This window comes from Canis lupus, chromosome 18 (genome assembly GCF_048164855.1).
Source record: "Canis lupus baileyi chromosome 18, mCanLup2.hap1, whole genome shotgun sequence".
In the NCBI taxonomy this organism is placed as follows: Eukaryota; Metazoa; Chordata; class Mammalia; order Carnivora; family Canidae; genus Canis; species Canis lupus.
Genome location: NC_132855.1, coordinates 30,849,635 through 30,874,557, shown reverse-complemented (window position 1 = coordinate 30,874,557; position 24,923 = coordinate 30,849,635). Strand labels below are relative to the sequence as shown.

Genomic DNA, 24,923 nt, shown 5'->3' with positions numbered 1-24,923 from the left:
CTACATCTATGATAAATAGGCAGCAAGGTAAAGTGGGGAGAGTAGCTGAGAATTGACTTTCCTTTTGATATTGCCAGTCTACAGGATCCTATATGACCAGAATCCTGACTAACTTCCTCAGTCTCTTTCCTCCAGTTCCCCAGTACAGTTTCTTGATATTTCTCAAATTTGTCCAGCACATTCTCTCCTTGGGTACTTTGAACCAGCAGATTCCTCTGTGTAGAAAGCTCTTTCCTCAGACATTCCTAGGATGCATTCTTTACCCCATTAAAGTTTCTATTAAAATGCCACCTATTACCTCTATGAGTTCCAATAGAGGACTTACTAGACTCCTGTATCCTTCTCCCTCTATCCCAACAGCACTCCTCACTATCTGGCATAATATTACATATGTTTTATATCCGGATTTCCTTTTCTATTAGAATGCACACTTCACAAAGACAGTGGCATTTATGTTTTCACTATTAGAATTAGAATTCCTAGTATATAGTAGTTCCTCACTTAATACCTGATGAACAACTGAATGCCTAGTTCATATGATTGTTCTGGGAAGTAAATAATATAACATGTTATATTATTAATATAAAGCACCTAGTCTAGCACTTAGCAATGTAATAAACATTAATTCAATAATAATAATAATACTTAAACAGTATTTACAATGTACAAGTCACTTTCCTACCTTTAGATCATTTAAATATTTATAAAAACCCTATTTAGTACACAGTATTATCCTCACTTAATAAATGAAGAAATCAAGACAGATTAACCTGTTCCAAATCTCAGTAAGTGGCAACACTGGGAACTGAATTAAGATAATCTACTCCACCGGCAGCCCGGGTGGCTCAACGGTTTAGCGCCACCTTCAGCCCAGGGCGTGATCCTGGAGACCTGGGATGGAGTCCCACTTGGGCTCCCTGCATGGAGCCTGCTTCTCCCTCTGCCTGTCTCTCTCTCTCTCTCTGTTTCTCATGAAAAATAAATAAAATATTTTTTTTAAGAAAAGATAACCTACTCCAGAATCTATGCTTTTTAAACATTCTCCAATGGCTTTTAATAATAGTTAACTTTTAATTATTAGCATTGCTTTTAATACTATTACTATCATCACATGCATTTTCAACAGAACCCCATTTGTTTTTTATGTACACTTCTTTGAGAAAAATGATCAATATATTCAGAAATGTGGAAATATAAGAATTTAGTGTCAATTTTGTTTCCCCTGTCAGTTTCAGAGTTCATGCTATAATTATCTTTGTACTTCCCTTATTATTATTATTATAACTAATTATTAACACTTGTCATCCATAGTAGAATGAACAATCAGTGGCCAGATCTGTCATTAACAAAGCTATCTCTGGTGCCTAGTATAGGGTTAGTATACAATAGGTGATCATTAATTATTTACTGAAAAAATTAAAGCATGAATAAAAAGTGTATAACTGTAAAAAAAAAAAAAGTCTCTAGGTTAGTCGATAGTATTTCCAGGAATCTTCACTTATTTTCTTAGTAATTCACAGAGCAGTTTTTCTCATTGTGTTATTTTAATATGGTAACATTAAATTCAGTCACAGTTAAAATTGTTTATTAAATGAAAGAGGATAGAATTCTACCTAATTTTGCTTTTCACCATCTAGCATGGCTGTGCTCAAACTTTATGTTTGCTAATGTGTCATATACATCCAATAAGATTTTTCTAAATTTTTCTTTTGAACAAAATTACTTGGGATAAAATGTGCTTTTCCCAGGTCATATTTAATTATCATTTCAATACAATCCTGAAGGTCACCCTGACTTAAGGTCAAACTTCAGTTTTTCCTTCTTCTGCCCATTTTAAATACCTATAAATCTTTACATAAGCCTCCATCTTGCTTTCTTCATGTTGGTGTATTCATTCATTCATTTTTACTTTGTTGATGCACTCTTAAAGCATTTTTCATTTAAACTCCACAAAATTGAGAGATAAATAAAACCAATAAAATCTATCTCAAAAAAGTTAACCCCATATATGTGTGGTAAATAACTGCACATACAGTTATATGACTATATTTCTGGAAACAAATTTCAGTGCTCTTTTTGCTGAGAGGCAAGTGGACTAAGTTCTAGCACTAAAGGAAAAAAAAATCAGGCACATTCTCTGTCTTAAGCAGAGTCACAAGCAGACCAAGAGTTAATCTTTACTCCTTCTTTGTCTTTCAATTTCATTTTGATTACTCATTTCACAGCTTTTTTAATCCCTGGAAAATATTACCGTAGCCATTCTCAAATACTCCCAACTATTCCTGGAAATATTTCCAACTTTAGTATCAATGTTCAAATATAGGCTGTTGGAGATTCCTGAAACTCTTATTCTTTATTATCAGGTATATGACCTTGCTTGTTTGATGTCTCAATGCAGGCATATTTTCAACACCTGGATGATGGCCTAAATCTTTGTTTCAAATGTGCTTTTCATATATCACCTACATTTGGAATCTAACTACATCAAAGGAAATTCAAACCATGGTTTTAAGGGTGACCACAACTGCCAGTGATAAACATAAGCTATTTCTAAGAGACGGGCTCCTTCAAATGAGTCTTTCTGTGGAGAAATAATGCTAATCCTTCAGCGCATATAAATTTTAAGTTCTCTCTTAAAAAATGTTTAGCATCAGACATAGGACTGATTTTTCATTAAAATGAACTCAGAGGAAAATGGTTGATATAGAAAGTAATGGTGAGAAACTGGAGGTCTTAAGTAAATTGATGGGAATTCCAAGGCTACCCTTATGGATATTCTGAATGATGATGACTCAAGGACTGACAAAGTAAAAAATCATGGGAAGAGGTGAGAGGAAGTACTATAATTTAGGCCAATGCACACTGGGTGTCACTCTCAGTGATCCAATATGAATAAAATCACACTGTATTTTTAAAATAAAGAGTGAAATATACAGCAAAAAGCTATAAAAATTAGGCATATTCTTGTATTTTTTAAAAAATAAACACAAACATAGCTGAATTTAAGTCACCTTTTCTTCAATAGAGACCACAGTTCTATCAGAAAATAAAATTAATTTTAATCAATACATCTGCTTATTTTCTTTATTTAAACAATACTGGAAGTGAAGATGGTCTAAATTCAACCCCTGTTAAAAGTCAGAAAGGAAGAGGAAAAAATGAAGTTTAATAAGTCATCTACAGATGCCCACTTAATCACAACAAAATTATAGGAATGAATATAAGTAATTAAACAAAAATTATGATCACTTACCTTATTTAGATACATAAAGAGATAAATAGAAACTGAACTATACAGTTTACTTATTGAGTAAAAGAATGAGAGTTTGAGGGGATTTTATAGATTCTTATTATAACAATTTTATGGATGAACATCTTTATTTCAGAAATGAACTAAATCTTATTATAGCCCAAATGAGTAATCAATGCCTCAGAATGAGATATTAAAGATATAGTCAGGGTGAACTTCAATATACCATTCTATAGAATATGTGGGAAGACTGGCTTTATAAGTCAGGGTCCTATCAGGAGACAAAAAACACACCAGTGATTTGAAAAGTTAATGTAAAGAATTATTAACTGATAAAAAAGGAGTTAAAAGATGTAAACAGGGAGTAGTTCAGTGGTATAGAAGTAGCAACTATGAGCACAGTTACTGCCTATGGAGCTGAGAGGGAATGAACAAAGCTGGTATGTACAAATTTAGAAAATTCTCCACCCTTCTCTCCCCACCAAGTCTGAGTCAGACATCTTTGGAGAGATTGTGGCACCACAGGATTCTGGTGGTGACAGAGAGACTTGCTAGAATATACAGATCCCAGAGGGAGAATATTACAGGCAGTCCTCTGATGTGGTCCCCTGGAAGACAGAAGGTCCTACCAGAAGGTGTAGGCTACACTTAACCTATAGGGTTAACTGGCACCAATCTGCTAAGTGCCACGTGAAAAACAGCACTCTGGCAAATGGAACAAAACCCCCGCTGTTCTGATTCTGTAATATCCCTCCAATCTTTTAAAAGGACAAAGCCTAACATCAAGTGAGCTTGCAAAGGAGAAATGTCTGTAGGGTCCACCTCTAGTAACTGTTTATGCTTACAGTCACAAATAATTTCTTGGTTCTTATTTCTAAATTGGGTTACCTATGATATCATTCTGACTTCAAACTATTCACTAAGAAATCATATTGGTGGCATTATTTACTAACTAACTTAACTTTTTTTGAACTATGCATAGAGTTTGTAAACTTTAAGTACACAACTCAACATTTATTACAGATACATACATTCATGTAACCATAACCAAGATGAGATAAAGTCCATGACTAGCACTCTGGAAGGATCATCCTTGCTTCTAAATTGTAATCTTTTACATTTTAAGTGCTCCCTTAAAAATCTTTACTGGATTTTTTACATGTTTAGTATAACTAATAGGAAAGACAAAGAAAGATAATGCAACCTTTTGTATGGAGACTAAGCATGCCAGAAGCTGTTTTTAATTTAACACCTATTTAATTTTGTTATTCTACCCTTTCTTTCTAAAGATGTTAAGGTATTCTATAGAAATTATTGTGCTGCTCTTATTTTTCTGTAAGTTGATAATAATGAGCGATTAATTTCTCATTATTCCAGAGGAAAAGAGAATGAAATAAATAACAGTCTCAAATATCCCACTGTTCTTTTGCATAAGAATAGAAATAGAATTCAAGTTTTTGAAAATAAACTTTTTTCCATACCTGTAATGTAAGAAAATTCTGTACGTGTGCAAACCAAACAAATAACACTAACAAAACAATAACAACAAAAACCCTAGCAGTAATTTGGGCTACTAAGAAATAATCTATATATAGGTAAAAACGAAAAGTGTCTATTATTTCTTCAAAACTCACAGCATTTAACATATCAACAAATGTGGAATGCATTTTTATTTTATAATTTTATTGCAAGTAGAGAAAAGAGGGCTTTTTTTCTTATTATATTATAGGACAAACATTAGGATTTTAGAAGTCCTCAAACTTCTCAGTTAAATACATTTGGCTAATTAATTAGTATGTGCTCAGTTACCCAAGAGGCTCAAGAAATTTGATATTATAAGTTTTTCTTACTCCTGTGTACTTCTAGACTTCTAGAAGTCCATTTTAATATTTTACATTGTTATTACATACAATTTAAAAGTCAACTATCATATCGAAGGTTGACACATTCAACTACTAATTTATTTTTTTCCTATGAGCTTTCCATCATAAGTCAAAAGTCTTTGAACTTATGATTAGACTTCATAGCCCGAAGGTGGTGAGTGTTTTTCCAGAAGGTTTTCAGATTTTTTTTTAATGCCTGCCTCCATTGGATTTGGTTCAAAATTTTCTAATGGGAAGCATACTTCAAATAGCCTTGATTCTATTTATTTAATATATTATTTTACTTTATTGCTCTTCCCTGAGAGCACTTAGCAATCCACATATTTTTTAAAGTTTTATATTTGGTAATATTTTGTTGGTTCTTTGTTTCCTGTTATAATGGGCTTTTAAAGATTAAGCGAATTTGCAGATTTCCCACACAAACACATCTGTCCAGGACAGTGTGATATTAGAAGGCTCCTGAAATTAAATAATACAATGTAAATGCTTTCTGCGTTACCCATCTGCTGCATAGAAAATGAGGAAGCTTGCCAATGGGTTTATTTTAGGGAGAAAACGACTATTTTGAAATAAAATACAAAATTTGCTACATGACCATATTTTATTCCTAGTCATGTTCAATTTGGGAGTATCCTCTTGCATTTATACACAAGGAAATGATGTCAGAGGCTGACCTGTTATTTTCCCAGACAAAGGTTATCACACACAAAATAAATAACTTTTTCTAGTTTATACATTCCCTTCAAATTGTTTTAATGAATTAACATTCTTTATAGTTTCATTATGTGTAATGTTTAAAGTACTTAACAAAAATAATTTTTGCATTTAAAATTTCACTGCCTTTAAGCATAGTATTTGCCTACATTGCTTCTTCTTCCTCCATCCTCGCTTGGGAAGGATGTTTGATCACCATACTCCTACACACATTGCTCAGTTACTCATCCTGATCATGAGTCTCTTCTTGCCATCTCCCCTCTACTTTGTATTATTATTCCAGATTTCTTCCTCTTCCTTCCTTCCTCCCCACCCACTCAACCCAACCACCCACTGAAAAGTTCAGTTCTACTCTTTAGTAGGTTTTCAAAATTAGCACTTTCCCAATTTCCCTTCAGAAATGCTTTTGCATGCCTTCTTCTTCCTTAGAGACCACTTGCTCACCTTACCTTTACAATCCTTCTCCAACCTCTACTTAGCCTTAGAGAGGTTTAGACTGTTTCCTGTTCTTCCACTTACCTTTTCATAACAAAACATTTCTTTGGAAAGTACAGCCAAGAATCCCAAAAAGCAAATTCAGTGAACCAGTGAGGTAAGAGGGCTTTGTATTAAATGAGAAATTTTGCAAAACTATGGTAATACTGAAATGTATTAAGGTTAGTGCCTAGATGATTGCATTTTCATTTGCAATATGGAATTACTGCCAAGAACTTGAATCAAGCTTATGTATGACAGCTAGGATTCCATGCTGTTCCAGGGCTCTTCTGAATGACCACTGATAACTGTGATGTGAAGTCTCATATTAAGTGCAAAAGTCCACAAACTCTACCAAGCATGTTGTAATAAGAAAAACGGAAGGCAGTATATTAAAAAGTAATGCTACAACCATCACTTTCTCACCTTTTTTACAAGTTATATACAAGAGGAGTGAAAAAATGTATCTCCAATAATTTCTTTGTTTTCAAAAATGACCAGATTGTTTCCATTTAAACTTCAAACTAAACTTTTATCATTCATCTTTATACAAAATGCACGATGTTATTCATTTATTCATTCCTTCAGTATTTACTGAATACTTACTATAAGCAAAACTATTCAAAATACATTATCAATAAAACCTTGATTTGCAACTTACCATGGGCCATGCGATGGAACCAGTAGTAGCCGAAATCAACTCCTAAGAAAGTCAAATACCAAGTCCATGGAGAATCCCAAGGCAAATTGATGAGCCTGTAGTTCTCCCAGACATAAATGTAAGTGGTCAATTCAATGCTTCTAGAAAACAAGCTGGAAATATAAAATTCACAAACAATGATTAAACCACATTTTAAATATAAAATTATGCTAAAACATTTTAGGTAGCATTTAAAAATTAAGTTATTCCTATATAAAAATAAAATTCTTTCTCTCTTCTTTTCTCACTGTTCTATCATACCTTTTAAACAGCTCAGTTTCCTTGGTATCAAAATATTTCACATGATGCTTCCTTTTTCCTCGTAGTTATCATGGATGTCAACTATTTACACTCTCAGTTTCATGGATTGTAGGATGCCATTCTCCTTTTTTTTTTTTTTAATTTTTTTCTCCTTTTTAAATGTCTCTTAAAATACTTCCATGGAACTCATACAAAATAAACATGAAAAAACTACAACTTATTTTCTGTAACTTTCATTTTCAAAACTACAACTTATTTTCTGTGACTTTCATTTCCAAATCTTAACAAAGAGCACAACAAGGGTGCTTTTTAAAGGAAGTGTAAGAGGCATAAAGTTTAAAGGGGACTGCAAAAATGCCTACTATTTTAAAATACGTTAATCTCATAAAATTTGCCTTTCAATTAAAGTTGCTTCTGGCTACTATTTTCTTTATTTCTCTCTATTCCCTCCTCTCTTTTGCACACACACACGTACACATATTTTTCTGTTTTTAGATGTTATACTTAGGATCACAAATTGGATTCTTACAGCATTTCAATAATTCTTGTAGTAATATAAACTACAACTCTCAAGATATAAGGGAATAATGTTTCCCTAGAAATAAAATAAAAAATCCTAATAATCACAATGAGGTATCACATTACACCAGTCAGAGGGAGAAGACAAGAAACAACAGGTGTTGGTGAGGATATGGAGAAAAGAGAAACTTCATGCATCGTTGGTGGGAATGTGAATTGGTGCAGCCACTGCAAAAAACAGTATGCAGTTTCCTCAAGAAATTAAAAATAGAAATGCCATATGATCTTGTAAGTCCACTGCTGGGTACTCACCAAAGAAAATGAAAACACTAATCTGAAAAAAATATATACGTACCCCTTTGTTTATTGCAGCTTTACTTTCCATAGCCAAGATATGGAAACAACCCAAGCCTCCATCATAGATGAAAAAGGATAAACAAGATGTGGTAAATAGAGGCACCTGAGTTGCTCAGTTGGTTGAGCGTCTGCCTTTGGCTCAGGTCATGGTCCAGAGGTCCTGGATTTGAGCCCTGCATCAGGCTCCCTGCTTAGTAGGGAGTCGGCTTCTCCCTCTGACACTCTTCCTACCCACCCCACTCCTTCTTTCTCTCTCATGTTCACGCTCTATCTCAAATAAATAAAATCTTTTTTAAAAAGTTTTTTAAACTCGTTAAAAAACACAATTGTTTTTAAAACCCAGATACCAGAATATGTCTTACCACCTATGCTACCAAGTTTCTATACGTTATTATTTCAAGTAGTTTAAAAAAAAATACGTCATATACTTGAATTTTATTAAGCGTAGCTTTTTCTCTTGAAATTATCTATGATCAAATTTAAATTTAGACTAAAGATAATCATTCCTTTATCACTTATATAAACTTGGTTGAATTGACTTTTTCTTTTATATTTATCATTAACATGTAAAATAAACTAATCATTTTATTTAATAAAGATTCATTTATAAGCTATTAGCAAAAGAGGAAATTGTTAAACATTCTAATTTTAAATAAAAGCTGAAAAAAGCTCAAATTAGTATATTTATTAAAATTCACCATTTTAATAGTATTTCCCTTTGACAGTGAGTATCTATGAATTAGCATGTAACTGAGTCTTTTGAAGATCATGAGCCTTTAATTTTAATCTACTTTTGATTTTATGATATGACTATAACTATGATTTAATAGTATTAAAATTGTCTTGTATTTTGAGGGCTTCATGTTATTAATCTGTAACATAAAACACTAGGTTATGCCATAACAGCATTAATACAAATAATGACTAGAAATGTCAAATACCTACATTTTTGAAAAGGACTACACATTATCAGATCTTAAAACCCAATTTTCAATTTGATTGTTGGTTCCTAAAGTGGCTCCTCTATGTGGAAAGCAAGGAAAAACCAAAGAAAGTGCAAACCACTCCACAATGGTGGGTAGTAGTTTTATTTATTTATTTTTTTTAATTTTTTTTTTAATTTATTTATGATAGGCACACAGTGAGAGAGAGAGAGGCAGAGACACAGGCAGAGGGAGAAGCAGGCTCCATGCACCGGGAGCCCGATGTGGGATTCGATCCCGGGTCTCCAGGATCGCGCCCTGGGCCAAAGGCAGGCGCCAAACCGCTGCGCCACCCAGGGATCCCCGGGTAGTAGTTTTAATAAGGAAAAAAACTTACACAGAAGACTTGTCTTGGGCAGCCTCAAGATAAATAATCTTTACTTGCCTGCTAGTCACATATTCAGTCCAGATGGTCTCAACACCTTACTCTCTTAAGGTTTCATCCTTAAAACTAGTATGGGAATAGTTGTAGAATATACATTCCAAGGACGGGGTGAAGGAAAGGAGACTGATTGCCCAAGTCCAGTTTGAGGGTCATGCAGTGGACACATTCTCCCAATGACCTTCTCCGACAATTATATGGCTAGAAAGAGCAGTTTTGTCTCTGAGTGTGAGTTCTTGACCAAAGGAAACTGTTTATGCAGAACCCCTGTCATGACCCAGGCCATGCCCTAGATATTTCAGAATCCCTATCAAAATGCCTCTGACTCTGCTTGTAGGAACTGCATGGGCTTCTTTTCTCGTCTGGTCCTCCAGAGAGCCAACCTGTGCAGGTGTGTAAACTACTAGACATGACAAGGTAATCCCCAGTGACTATTTTTAGATATGCAGACAAGAACTAGGACAAGCATTCTGGGATAGTCACATACAAGTGTTTGGGGTCCGTCACGAGATAGAACTGCCCATGGGCCAGGAGCACCCACAATGTTCTGAGGAATTCAAAAACTTAAAATGTAAAACTTGTCTTCCAATTTATTATTATGTTTATTATTATTATTATTATTATTATTATTTTAAATATTTTATTTATTTATTCATGAAGGACAGAGAGAGAGAGGCAGAGACATAAGCAGAGGGAGAAGCAGGCTCCATGCAGGAAACCCAATGCAGAACTCGATCCCAGGACTCTGGGATCATGCCCTGAACCAAAGGCAGACTGCTGAGCCACCCAGGTGTCCCTATGTTTATTATTATTATTATTATTATTATTATTATTATTATTTTATTCATTATTTTGTTCATGGCAAATTATGCTTAGAGACTATCTTTGTTAATTTATTTAAGGCAGATTTGCTGTAGGAATTATAATTTAGAATAGTAATATTTCACAAGCCAGTAGCATACAGGATCATGCCTCTTCATAAGCCAATAAAGAAATAAAAACTCCAAACCAGTGATAGATTAATTACACTATTGTTTTAGGCAAAAGGGAGATGGAAGAAATAAAGTCCAGATTTAGTGAAGGTATAGCTTTTTCTATGGGTTGGCTCTTGGAAGAATTAGTGGAGCCAATCAAGAGCTGATGTCTAGCTGCCAGCACAAATTGAAAGTCTCTTGTTGCTAGAGAAGCACAGTGCTGGCAGAACAAAGGCACCAGTGTTAATGGGCAAGATGATTTCTTTCATGGGGCCGCTGCACGGTCTCCACCACTGCCAATGAAGAGTAGCCTTGCCATGGCAGGAGCTAATGTCCCACGGTCTTCAGAGAGTGATTTAGGTCAGTAAAGAACAGCCTTGCCTACGCTGAACATTTTCTTTAAGTCCTCACAAATTCTTGAGTTTAAATGTCCATTGTATCATATGGCCATATCAAAAGCACTCAGTAGCATCATAATATGATGACATTGTCTTACCAAGGCTTCCTCGACGTGAAGTAATTCACTCTTAGATCAAAGCAACTTCCCTTGCACTATAAACAAGCAGATCTGCAATCACGACAAACTAATATACAACATTTATCAAGGTGGGAGAAAGAACAAATTTTATCCTAAAGCATGTTAGCTTGGTTAGAAACTTTTATATACTTAGACAAGGGCTTCTTGACAGTGTCATTACTGACATTCATTCAAGACAATTCTTTATTGTTGGGGTCTATTATGTGGAAAAAGTTACTCGAATTATGAAATTTTACAATTGCTTCCTATTATCCATTAATAGAGGACTAACCATATAAAATTCAACTTTAAGTAAAAAACAGTGAATAATATCAATTTTGTTTGGCTCAATCTAACAATTTCTCTAAAATAGGGATTCTAAACCTTGATATTATTCCCATTTGGGCCATATAACTCTTTGTTGTGAGGACCTGTCCTGTGAATTGTAGAATGTTTAGCAGCATCCCTGGGTCTCTATTTTTTTAAGATGTATTTATTTATTTTAGAGAGAGAGGGAGGGATGAGGAGAGAGAGGGAGAACAAAAGTGAGCAGGGGAGTGGCAGAGGGAGAGGGAGAAAAAGAATCCCAAGTAGATGCCTCACTGAGCTTTAAGCCCAATGAAGGACTTGATCCCATGACTCTGAGATCAGGACCTGTGCCAAAGCCAAGAGTCAAATACCTAACTGACTGAGCCACCAGGTACCTCCTCTTGGGTCTCTATTTACTAGATACTGGTAGCACAGCTCTGCCACCCAGTTATGACAACAAAATGCTAAAACATTTCTTGAGAGGCACAAGTGTTCCACTCAATAATCCTTAAAAAAGATTAATCCAGGAAGAAAAAACTTTAAAACTTAGAAAATAGTACAAAAAGTTGAAATAATCTATAGCTTATTGCGTAAACTTTAGTACATGCTATTAAAGCAGATCCATTTATGGATTTACTGAATCATTCAATAAATTCAAGTTGAAGGCCTGCGAGGTGCCAGGTAAAACATGAAACTAGGAGGACACACTGGTGAACACGGCATTCATAATCACCTGTCTCATCAGTGTTCCATCCATTCAGAATCTCTCTTTTTTTTTTTTAAAGTGCTATCTCCCTTGCCTGTTCCACAGACAATTGAAATAGGCTTTAGAGATACTAAGACTTCAATAAAAGAAAGAGGGTCCCAGGAAAAGTGTAAAACTTCCACTTGCAAAACAAAGAGAACCTGCCTGCAATTGAAAATACATTTTTATTTCCTGTACAGGTGCCAGGTCTTGAGCAGACACCCAATTTATTACTCTGTAAACTTACTTATTAGGGTTGACACAAATCGAGCTGAAATATGCCTGACATACTACAGTCAAGACTTTTTTTTTCACACTTTAGCAAGAAGCCAAACCTTCCCCAAAGCAAAGGGAAAAAGGGGAAAAGCTGTGGGAGTTAAACTCCCTGCTTTCTATCAGCAAGATGAATATGATCCTCTTCCATCATAGATGGGAAAAAACAGCCATGGAGTACCCACAGCTAAAAACAATTCAGCAAAGGGATACAGCTGGGAAATGATTATCAAGCTCTGGAAAGCCCTTGATTGCAGGAAATAGCACCTACATTTTCAAAAATGTTCCCACCAGACCCTGAATCATAAACCAAAGCTCCCTTCCTCTTTTTCTTCCCAATTCCTCTGTCCTCTCCCAGCCTTGACCTCCAGCATATGACTCTGCACTGTGGAATTCGAACTTCAACTCTCTGTGGGAAGAGACATATGTAATATGTATGAATGTAGTGAGCTTTCTTTATCATATGGAGATGAAATTTGGGGAAGCATAGAGCTTTATATAACCAAATACTAGATCCTTTTTACTCAATAATTTTGAATGCAAGACGAAGAAATGGTCTAAATATAAGGAGACATGAGAATCCTCTAATCAACAACCTTCATTTATAGAGCTTTCCTCCTATTGTCTTTTTTCTTCATGATTTCTCCTCAAATAATTTCAATTTCTCTTGCATCTAAGATGTTTCTGGCAAATGAAAGGTAGCATTTTATATAACATTTCTCTCAAAACTTAAAAATTGTCCTGTCAGTATTTAGTTACTCAATTGCTATTCCAGGTCTGATCCCGAATTTTTAAAAAGATGAAGTTAATTTATAATGTTAAAACTTAAAAATAATCAGTGCATTGGAATAAATATTAATTGGAGATTGAGAATTACAAAGCTATGCAGTTCTCAAAGTCATCTTAGTTTGAATATACCCAGCATCAAAAGCAAAAAGGTAGGGATCCCTGGGTGGCGCAGTGGTTTAGCACCTGCCTTTGGCCCAGGGCGTGATCCTAGAGACCTGGGATCGAATCCCATGTCGGGCTCCTGGTGCATGGAGCCTGCTTCTCCCTCTGCCTATGTCTCTGCCTCTCTCTCTCTCTGTGTGACTATCATAAATAAATAAACATTTAAAAAAAAAAAAAAAGCAAAAAGGTAACATTGGATAGGTTGTCCACCCTTCAGCATCTTAGGGCTAATTTAAAATATGAGAAAATTAGGCTAAAAGGACCCTAAAATTTTCTAACTCTCAAATACTCTCATAGTCTAGTCATACATTAAGCAAGTGAAATTTGATGTGATGCTTTTATTGTAAACACAACATTTCAAAGCGACTCGAAATGAAATTTTGTACTCAGAACCCACAGATATCTGCCAATTTATACTATTTCATCACTGTCATTAGAGCTGTGTGTCTTGTCTGATTTGGCTAGATAATGCAAAATGGAAGAAAATCAATAGAACATTTTTTGTTTCTAATAATCCTGTCTTCTAAGCCAGAAAATAAAACAATATTTGAACAGGATCATTCTAAATATTCTTACAAGCTTCAGAAAGTTAGAAAAGAATATGGTTGGACTATATATACGGATTTTTCCAAGAAATTTTGTTGTTTATTTATTTCAAAATCTCCTAAACCTAGTCCAGGAACTTGCCCTATCTTAAAGCTACTGCCACTTTTGCTCCATCTAGTGGAATATTGATTTTTGCTCAGTATTAACAGAATACGTAATACAACCTCCACCTCCTAAAGGCAGATAACATTTGTACTGATAGTTCTTGCTGCGAAATGACATTACATTGATGATGCAATCACTTAATTTCTTTTTACAACAACCAGGAAACCTATGGACTTTTATAAATAGAACGTGGTAAATTTGGAAGAAGCAAATTCACTACATTCTTTACTTTGCAAGATGTAAATTACTTGAAGTAATTCCATTTCTCTACTGAATAAGTACAAGGAAGCTTGCTTGCATCATTAGGGAGGGTTAGCCTAATAGCAACCTCTGAAATTCCACAATTAACAACGAAGACAAAGTCTATTTACAAAGTTTGAGATAAAAGTTGAGAGGAAATCGGATATTCTCCCCAGCAAACATAATTAACAAACCAACAAATTTCAAAACGGTATTATCTTCACCTGTAGTGTTAATAAAAATTTAGGTAAATAAAAAGAATATTAATAATGAAATATCGTAATTAACAGTACATAAATGCATTCTCTCTTATTTTGAAAAAGGAATAACTATTTATTAAAGTCCTCACCCAAAATGACAGGCAATGATTTGTTAGTAGTCTGATGTCACCAAAGGCAGTACTGCCTCTGATACCACAGTCTAGTATAAAAACTCAGTATACAATTTTCCTTTATTCTCCAATCCCACCCCAAGGAGTCAAAGTATTTTAAAGAAATTTAATTTCCTCCTCTCTAATTTTTTTTTAATGAATTGAAACTTTCTTGTCAGGAATGGAAAATTCTGTGGCAGTCATGGCCAGTAAAACTGTGCATATGTATGGTTGAATATCGTGGAGCTGGCTCCATAGTAAAAATTGGCAATGACCCATATGTATTAAAAGTGGAGTGTCCCCAACTTATTTGAAAATTTACCTACTTAAATTATCCCTCAGCCTATTGCAATTTGATTTATAATCTGCTGTTTCAACAGACTAAATGAACCCATTAAAAACAAACATACTGTAGATATTTATATCGGGAATAAAATTTCTCTGGGGAGGATGCAATTTATGGAAGCAGAAACATTGGAAGGAAGTAACAAATTGAGGTCCTGGTTTTCTAATGAAGAATTGGAAATTGGGTTCTGCTTAAATAAGCAGGGGGAAAAAAAGAGATGTGATTATTTTTCACTCATTAGCATTTAAGTCAGTAGCAGGATATTTCACAAGTTTTAGATAGATTTTTTTAAAGTAGGTTTAGTAAGTATTTTGTTAAGTTTAATTTTTTATAGTCACATATGCAAGTAATTGATAGGCAGATTATCTACGTATGCTACACGACATTTAACTATTATAAATACGAATATCTGTCTATAACTTCAGAACTAGATTCTAACGAGGAAGAGTCTGTCTACTAGATTCCAGAAGAGCAAAACAGATGCAGGTCTGCCCAGAATCTGGTTCTTAGGACACATGGGCTTTTATTACACGTCACGGTCTGTCTGACAGGCTTATAAACAAGATATAATCTTGTCTATGATTAATATTTTCCCTTACATAAATATTTGAAAGTCACAGTATGTATCTTTTCTATCAATATGCTAAGTGTGCTACTAATCTTCAAGATACTTGGACTTTTATGTAATAATGAAATTGAGATCTTCAAACAAACATTGTTTTTCCTCAAAGTCTGCATACAGCATTTCCATTACATGAATGGCAAAGTGGAAAAACATGTTCATGGTTTCACTTTGATTTCCACAATTTCTTTTGTCAGAGGCCATATGCCTACTTGGAATTATTATCCGACATGTAATTCCTCACAAGTAGATTAACAAATGGTATAGTACCATTTTTCCCACAATCATGTATTTTAAGGATGTGGCAAGCCCCTGTTGCTGGTGTAGAAAATGAAATTAGTCCCTTGGAGAGGGTTTGATCAATGCCGTGTTAATCTAAACTTCAGCTGTTAATGATTTGCTCGAGGATTCCCCTTGATGCTGAAATATTGTTTTAAGAGTTTCTGTTAAATCCCCCTTCCTGTCTTTTGCTGAAAGGGGATTGAGTGGAGTGGATCCTGTGGATCAGCTTTCCTTCTCTGCTTGTGTGTGTGTGTGTGTGTGTGTGTGTGTGTACTTAATAGGAACAAAATAAATAAGAATATTTTAAAATTTCTTTTTCAGATCATTCGCTTTGCTGAAATGTTCTAGATAAAAGGTTATAAAAGATGAAATTCTCATAAAACTTACGAAAGTATCCACATTTCATAATTTGGAATTGCTGGCCACATCTACAAGAACAACAACAGCAACAAGTATTCTTCCGTTCCCATTCAAAATGCAACTAGGAAACATATACTCCATTCAAGTTCACAACATTTTACCTTTCTCTCAGAGGGCACCAGGATGAACAGCTTGTGTTAGTTTAAGGAGCGTTGTGGGTAGTGGGCTGTGAAGGGAAGTTGCTGCGTGTTTCATCCCTGAAGGACTGCTTTGTTTTGATCTCTCCCATTCTCTCTCCTGTCTCTCTTTTTTTCCTTCTCTCCTTCCTCCCCATCTCCCTTATGCTTTGGGGGTTCGTTTTTAGCAAATACACACACACACACACACACACACACATATGTAATTATATATATGAAATATATATATATTTGATTCTTATATATCCTGTTAAAACCCCGTACCCTGTTTTTTAACCACACTGCTTAGAAGAAATATAGTATTAAGGATGCAGTTTATATTTCTAGTAGTTATCATGTTATGATAAGAGGATAATCTAACTCTGCTTGTTACCAAAGTCCACCTTGAAAAAATAAAAGTAATGCTCAAACATTCATTCAGCTTGATGTCTCCTTGATTTCTTAATAAATTCATTCCAACTCAACAAAATGTGTGATCTTTAATTGTACCTGAGGGCAATTCTCAATTATCATGTTATTCTTACAGTTTGTCAGTTGTATAATTTCCATAAACCTGTACACTTAACTTCCTCAGAATAAACTACAGTAACCAACTGGGTAGTTTCAATGATCAATTCTATGTATCCTTTCAGCATGTTGAATGTATTTCTTGCTCAATTCTGTTCGAGGAGACATGAAACAGAGGGAATTATGTATAATTATGAACTCTTATTTAGTGTATTATGGGAATTAACTGCAAATAATTTGAGATATTATCCTCTAATTCTGACAGCAATGTGAAACCATAGGAGTGGATTTTCAGAGTCATTATTATGATAATTATCAGAATTATTACTATTATTTTATACCCACTAGTCTACTTTTCCATAGTAACATTTATGAAAGAAATTTTTACCTTTAGGTTACTTCCTATCTAAATAGTTTTATGCAATTATATGAAATTTTTCTACTTTTCTCAGATATCTTTAGGTTTTATTTTTGAAAAATCTATCTTGGTTTGCCACTGAGTGGTTCATAGAAACATTCTGAAGCAATGAGCACTAGTCAGAAATAAAGCTCTTAAAACAGTAAAAGAAGCAATGGGTGAGATGTAGGAACGGGAACATTCATCAGCAATGCAAAGCACAGAGTTTTAAGGGAATCTTTGGTCACCCTCTGCCTCTTTGTTAAATCCTCACATTAATATGAGGTTAATTTAATGTTAAATCCTCACATTAAAGAGCTTCCCATGCATTTCTTCTGCTTTCTCCTCTGCCTACATTATAATTTACTCTTTCTAAAAAGTAGTAGGTCATTTATTATTTACTGTTTGGTTCCTTTATCGTCTAATCTTATCATCAACATAAAACTATAAAAATATGAAATTAAAAAAATCTAGGATGTACCAGACATCATTCCAGGCATTATAGTTAAAACTATGAAGAAGAACCCTCTTGCTCGCGAATTGCATGCAATTTATCAGGGAGGACTGGAAAGAAAACGGGTAAGCATAATGCCATGTGACAATTCTATATCTGAGGTAAACACAAGATTCCCTGGGACCACAGTGAAGTGATACCTGAAGTACGTTGGAGAACAGAAAAGATTCACTGAACAATGTGACCCTTTAAGAGAAGTCTTTGCTTAGACTTAAGAAATGAATCAGAGTCAGCCACGTGAATGGCTTTCCAAGCAGAGGGAAGCATGTGTGACATCTGGGCAATGGCAAGTGGTAGAGTATGGAAGGAACAAATATTGCAAAGGGGGAAAGAGAATGAAGGGAGCAAAAGTACAGGTAGATAGACAAAGGCTTCTATAGATCATGGGGAAAAATTCAGACATTATCCTTAGGCAAGATGGAACCTGTGAAAAATTTTCACCAGATCCACATTATGAAAATGTTTGACTTAAAATGAGCACTAGAGACAACTTGGGAGGCCATGTAGTAATTCAACCCTTTCTGCAATCTTTATTAGGGAGTGACTGTACCCCAGGTTACTTAGCGTGTGAATTTGCCTGAGGCAAAATTGATTTTCCAGGAGATAACTAGACCATAACTCAGGGTTGGGCCTAGGGTAAGGCAAGTAAAACCTTTACCTTGGGCACAAAATTTAAGGGGGCAGCAGTAAACTCAGTAATCAAGATAAGTAATATTTAGAGCAGTATCTTTAAAAATGTATACAAAAACAAATCTATGCTGAATAAAATATCAAAAATTTAAATAATGACAGAAACTGAATTCTTTGGGGATTTATGTGTATATGTGAAAATAGAGAAATTCTCCATATGGTGGGTTCCTTTTCCATCTTACTTAGAGAATTTTGGCTCATTCACTCACTGTGGCTAACCTACTAACTCACCTTGGAAGCCGAGAAAAAACACCGGCTGATATTGATGTTAATGCATCATCCAAACGACCTGGTGGCTTCCCTTTGAGAATCCAGCTGATGACCAGTTCAAGAAGCATTAAGGAAATGAAAAATGGAGTTGCCTGGAAAGGAAATGGCACAAAAAAAGATGTTATTGTGCTTGGTATGAAATTCTTCCACATTTCCTGATTAGTCATTCCAGAAGTCAGAGGCCCAGAGTGACATCTCATAGCAGGAGAAGGTATATACTTATCCTACAGGATCATTTCCTCCCAACAGGCAAAGTAATCTATTTATTTTGGATATATATGAAAAAGGTGCTCAAAATCTATCATCCAATTTGGAAATGAAATATAACATAGATGTAACCATGATATTTCTGCCAAGAAAATAATAAGATTAGGATGGACAGGTTTCAAGTTAGAGCTAAAAAAAAAATACATTTTTTTAAAGATTTTATTTATTTATTTATTTGACAGAGAGAGAGAGAGAGAGCACAAAGCAAGGGGAGTGACAGGCAGAGGTAGAGGGAGAAGCAGACTCCCCGCTGAGCAGGGAGCCTGATGCAGGACTGGATCATTACCTGAATGGAAGGCAGACTTAACCAACTGAGCCACCCAGGTGCCCCTAAAAATACATATTAAATAAGCACAAAAATCAGAAGTCTATTATCTCCATGACTAACACAGACCCTCTTTACAGGACTTCACTTAGGACACATGCATTGCTAGTTTTTCATATTAGAATTACAGGAATGACAAAATTGAAATTGTAGAAACAAAGCATTTTCTTCCAAGTATTTTAGGGAATATGATCACTTAAAATGTGTATTTAAAACATCATTCAGGGGCACCTGGGTGGCTCAGTCTGTTAGGCATCTGCCTTTGGCTTGGGTCGGGGTTTGAACCCCACACCCGGCTCCTCGCTCAGTGGGAAGTATGCTTCTCCCTCTCCATCTGCCTTTGTCCTCGCTCATGCTCTTTCTCTCTCTTTCCCTCTCTTGCTCTACACACACTCTCTCTCAAATAGATAAATAACATCTTTAAAAAAAATTTAAAAAATCTAAAACATCATCCAAGTTTTATTCACTCAGATTTAGTTTTGTGCTATGGTAAGTGTTTTTAGGCTCCACTATGGATAACAAATATTGAACGAAGTTTGGTGTTAAATGCAAAAGGTAATGACTTATGAAGATGTGAGTACCACATTTTTCTCCTTAGAAAACTCAGAAAGGAATAATATCAAATCCTGAAAGTTACGGGTTTCACTCACTTGGAAACTGGTCATGAGTTCTGAATTTTCTAAACTGAACTCCCAAGAACATATTCTCTGATGTCATTTTTTTCCCCTTATTTCTGGTCTGAACTAGTAAGTGTTATAGGAACAACTTTGACAGGGTGGGGAACTTAGGTATTCAAGTTCTAATTCTGGATATTTCCACTTCCAATCATAGCCAGGAACCAGAAGTAAAAAGTGCCTCTGAACACTTCAGAATTTCAAAGAAAACTTGGTTCAAGTTCAAACTTAGGAAGTCAGAGTTAGACTCAGCTCTATATCCATTCTGCAGAACTACTCTACTAAATTCAAGAGGAAATAGTTTCCTGGGAGGTGGTTTGCCCTTTAAAACCAAAACTGTTACAAAGTTTACTGATGTCATATAACCATTTGACACTGAGCTTCTGACAGCTAAATTTGTAACACCACTGTATCTAGGAAAACTTTGTAAAGTTTTATCACATTCTGCAGTGACATATCCAAGGAAAGGAGTTTAACAGGAGAAATCGGTTACACATACTGTATGGAAATTCAAGTAGAAATTCTAATTGTGTTCCATGCCTTTATAAAACAGAATTGTTTTTTATTAGAATTTAATAATTTGAAGAACGAAAGTGAACAAAAACCCCAGGATGTGTTTAGCTTACTTATTATTTTTTTAAAGATTTTATTTGTTTATTCATGAGAAACACAGAGAGAGAGGCAGAGACACAGGCAGAGGGAGAAGCAGGCTCCATGCAAGAAAGCCCAATGTGGGACTCGATCCTGGAACCCCAGGATCACGCCCTGGGCCAAAGGCAGGCACTAAACTGCTGAACCACCTAGCGATCCCCTAGCTTACTTATTATTAAGAAAAAAGCAACAGTAGTGTCTTCCCAGAGAGTCTCACCTGTTTTACATAATCAGGCACCTCTTCCAGTATTTGGAATGACGTTTCATTGGGCTTCATCATGTAAAACATCATGCGAATTCTCTGGGAAACTGAAACATCCTGTTGGGCTTCTGGGTTCATGTCTGCCCTTGTCTGATTCCCAGCTGGAGAATATTTGTGATTCAGTGGTTGAAGCCAGAGGCTGAACAAAGAGGACGAGAGCTGTGCTGCACAGAACAAGCTCTTTGTCAGAGAACAGCTAGAAACAAAGCTCCATGGAGAACACAGCCAAGAGCCTGCGTAGAGACAAGAAAATACAGGGATCAAGACAGAGTTCAGAGTTCAGCGGTGCAGGACACGTGAGGAGGGAAAGGGGAGGAATCATGCCCAAATCTAAGATAAACACTGGAGTTTGACTGTAGGTGGAGTAACTTAACATTAAAAAGAAGTGGAAAAACAGACAAACAAAACAAAAACATGATACAGCCTTAGAAAGGGGAAGAAAAAAAAAAAAGAAGGGGAAGAAAAAAGTGCTAACAAGTGAAAGTTCACTCTGAAAAAGTGTATGGCAATTCAAGACTCAGATCACGAAAGGAAAATTCTTTTTTGTTTTGTTTTGTTTTGTTAACTTCACGTCGTGTTCAGTTTGTAGTCTTCCTCGCAGAGTCTTATTTCCTGAAAGGACAGGGTGCTCTAATCTCACTTAGTAAGACTAAGCGCAAAGTCAATAAGCACTGAATATATCAGACTGGTTATTGCCTATAGATTTCTGAATTTGTATGATGTTAACTTCTGAATGTTTGCAAACCAATTTAGGGGCATTTGGTTTATTACATGATCTATCATGTTTAATGGAACCTTGACTAATCACACCTGTATTCTTCTGAGTGCTTATGGGGACTCTGAAGAATCTGCTAAGATGTTGCTGCATGTCCATATTTGTGTTCTGTAGGAGGAGCACAAGTTGATTATGCCTTTTAGGGAGATTAGAGGGCACATTCCACTTTGAATAGTCAATTCTGCTGTTATATGACATACATGCTGATAAAAATCAGTATATTATGCAAAGCTGTGCAATGAAAACAATGAGGCATATGAGAAAAATAGGATTTGAGTGCAATACTGAAAAGTTTTGTAATGATCCATAAGGAAAAAAAAAGAAGATTGAGACCTGATAAAAATTATAGTACACTTTTCTACATGCGTGTTACATGGTTAAGAAATGTATAAACACTACAATAAGTATGGTACTTCATCTTGAAAAAGGCCTAACATTTGTTTGTGGAAGTGGGCATTGGAAAAGTGGTAGAACTTGAGTTATTGTGGAGTCAGCAATGTAACAGATGTTTGCTCCACTCACTATGTGGTTATTAGATAGCGTTCGTCTTTCTTTCTTTCTTACAGCAATTGTAACTTGTGTGTACTGCCATCTTTTAGTTCATTACTTGTTCCTTTGGGTCTTGTTTGTGAATGTTTTCTTCATCAGAATTCAATAAAAATGACCTGTGTTTTCTTCTAGAATGTTTCTAGGATTTTTCAGTTTTTCCTTTAGTTATCTGGACATCAGTTTGCACATGGTATAAAGTCATTATTTCATGTTATACCCTCCCTACCACCCCTGGACAGATCCCAGTTCTTCCCATACCATTATTTAAAGTCAGTACTTACTACACTATTTGTCAATATATCTGCACTGTTTCCAGGCTCTCCACTCTGTTCCATCGATGTATGTATCTATTCTTGTACTGTGTCATGTCGTCTTAATTATTGAACTACCATAATAAATTATAGTGACTTGTAGAATAACTTTTCACTTGTGAATTTTGTTTTTCAAAAATTTTAAAATATTTTTCACATTTGTCCTAGTGGATCTATTTAAACTAAATTTGAAAAAATATATTGGCACTTTAAGTGGGAACTTCATTAAATTCATGGATTGATTTGGGAGAATTGACATCATAAGCACTCAATAAACTTGTCTCAAACAAATGAACATAGACACTACCACCATTTAAGCCTCATTCTGTATTTAAATGATGCTAATGCTAACTATTGATTCCTTATCCTCTCCATTCTTTTTTTTTTTTTTAGATTTTATTTTTTAAGTAATCTCTCCCCTGACATGGGGCTCAAGCCCACACCCCAAGGTTGAGAGTCACACACTCTGCTGACTGAGCCAGCCAACCACCCATCTTCTTCATTCTTTTTTTTTTTTTTTTTTCTTGTACTGGCACAAGTGGCAAAGTTTTCTGTCTTTTCTTCCTTTTTTTCATTAGAAGTTATAAATATGATTGGATGTCTTACCATATTTTTTTCTTACCTATATATGTGAAGAGTACTTTGGTTAAATATAAAATCTCTAGTTCAAAAATTAATTCCCCCTAAAATCAACAAAGACAAAACACTTTGGCTAGAAACCTGTCAGGTGAAGCAAGATATATGGAATAGATGGCTTAAAGCCTATACCAGGAGAGAAAGAGGAAGCCTGAGATAGTTCCAAGATGCTTTTCTTCCAGGTTTCTCTCCAAAGACTCCTAATCAATGTGGCTTTGCTGGCAGTCCTTTCTTTTATCTAAGTGGAAATTCTTATAAAGAGCCTGATATGAATGATAAGCATCCCATGAGAATTCTAGACATGAGAACTTGCTGCACTAATGTTCTCATTTACAAATAAATCAGAACAAAAAGACATCAGAAGCTTTCTGTATTGAACAGACATAAAAAAAAAAAACAAAGAAACAACAACAACAACAACAACAACAACAACAACAAAAAACCTGATATGAAACTTCTAATGATTCTGATAAGCATCCAGTCAAGGAAGAGAGATCTGAACAGGGAAAGTAATCTGAACAGGGAAAGTTTAATATAAAGAATTGTCAGAAAAAAAATTAAAAAAATAAAGAATTGTCAGTCTTGACATAGTCTGTAGAAATATTTTTCTAGATATATCTCATCAGGCAGGAGAAACAAAAGGAAAAATAAACCATTGGGAGTATACCAACAAAAAAGCTTTTTCACAGAAGGGAAAATCATCAACAAAATGACAAGGCAACATACTGAATCAGAGAAGATGTTGGGAAATTATATATCCAATAAGGGTTAATATCCTATATATGTCTATTATATATATATGATATTTTATATATATGTAGATATTTGTGCAACTCAACACTAAAAAATACAAATAATTAGATTTAAAAAAACTGCCAGAGGACCTAACTAGACATTTTTCCAAAGAAGACACATAGACTGCCAATAGATACAGGAAGAGATGTTCAACATCACCAATCATCAGGAAAATGCAAGTCAAAACCACAATGGGATATCAACTCACAGTTGTCAGAGTGGTTGAAATAAAAAAGGTAAGAAATAAGTGTTGGTGAGGATATGGAGAAAAAGGAACTCTTGTGCACTGTTGGAATGAAAGTTGGCATAGCCACTGTGAAAAACAGTGTGGAGGGTCCTCAAAAAATTAAAAATGAAATTATCATATGACTCAGTAATTCCTCTACTGGATATTTACCCAAAGAAAATGAAAGGACTAATTTGAAAAGATACATGCACACCTATGTTTACTGTAGCACTATTTACAACTGCCAAATTATGGAAGCAACCCAAGTACCTATCCACAGATGAATGGATAAAGAAGTGGTATATACACACAATGGAACACTACTCAGACATAGAAAAGAATGAGATCTTGCCATTTGTAACAACACAGATGGGCCTAGAAAGCGTAAAGCTAAGTTATTAAGGGCAGGCAAAGACAAATGCCATAAGGTTTCACTCATGCGTGGGATTTAAGAAACCAAAGAAATGAAAAAACCCAAAAGAAAAAGACAAAACAGGGACGGCTGGGTTGCTCAGGGGTTGAGCGTCTTGCCTTTGGCTCAGGTCCTGATCCTGGATTCCTGGGATTGAGTCCCACATCGGACTCCTTTCATGGAACCCGCTTCTCCCTCTGCCTGTATCTCTGCCTCTCTCTCTCTCTCTCTGTGTCTCTCAT

The 24,923-nt window shown here is 35.1% G+C and overlaps 1 protein-coding gene across 4 annotated transcripts in view; it reads right to left on the bottom strand.

Moving 5' to 3' along the window:
- Window positions 1-21,570, bottom strand: part of AGMO (alkylglycerol monooxygenase) — a 345,425-nt gene extending 323,855 nt beyond the window's left edge. For all 4 annotated transcript variants that reach the window (XR_012010942.1, XM_072783951.1, XM_072783953.1 and 1 more), the window contains exons 1-3: window positions 20,933-21,570; window positions 18,760-18,890; window positions 6,983-7,134 (exon numbers count right to left, since the gene is read on the bottom strand). Coding sequence is in view for 3 of the 4 variants with exons in the window: in XM_072783951.1 (XP_072640052.1) it covers window positions 6,983-7,134; window positions 18,760-18,890; window positions 20,933-21,055 (406 nt within the window). In the remaining variant the exon portion in view is untranslated. The remainder of the gene's footprint in view (window positions 1-6,982; window positions 7,135-18,759; window positions 18,891-20,932) is intronic.
- Between the last annotated feature and the right edge of the window lie 3,353 nt (window positions 21,571-24,923).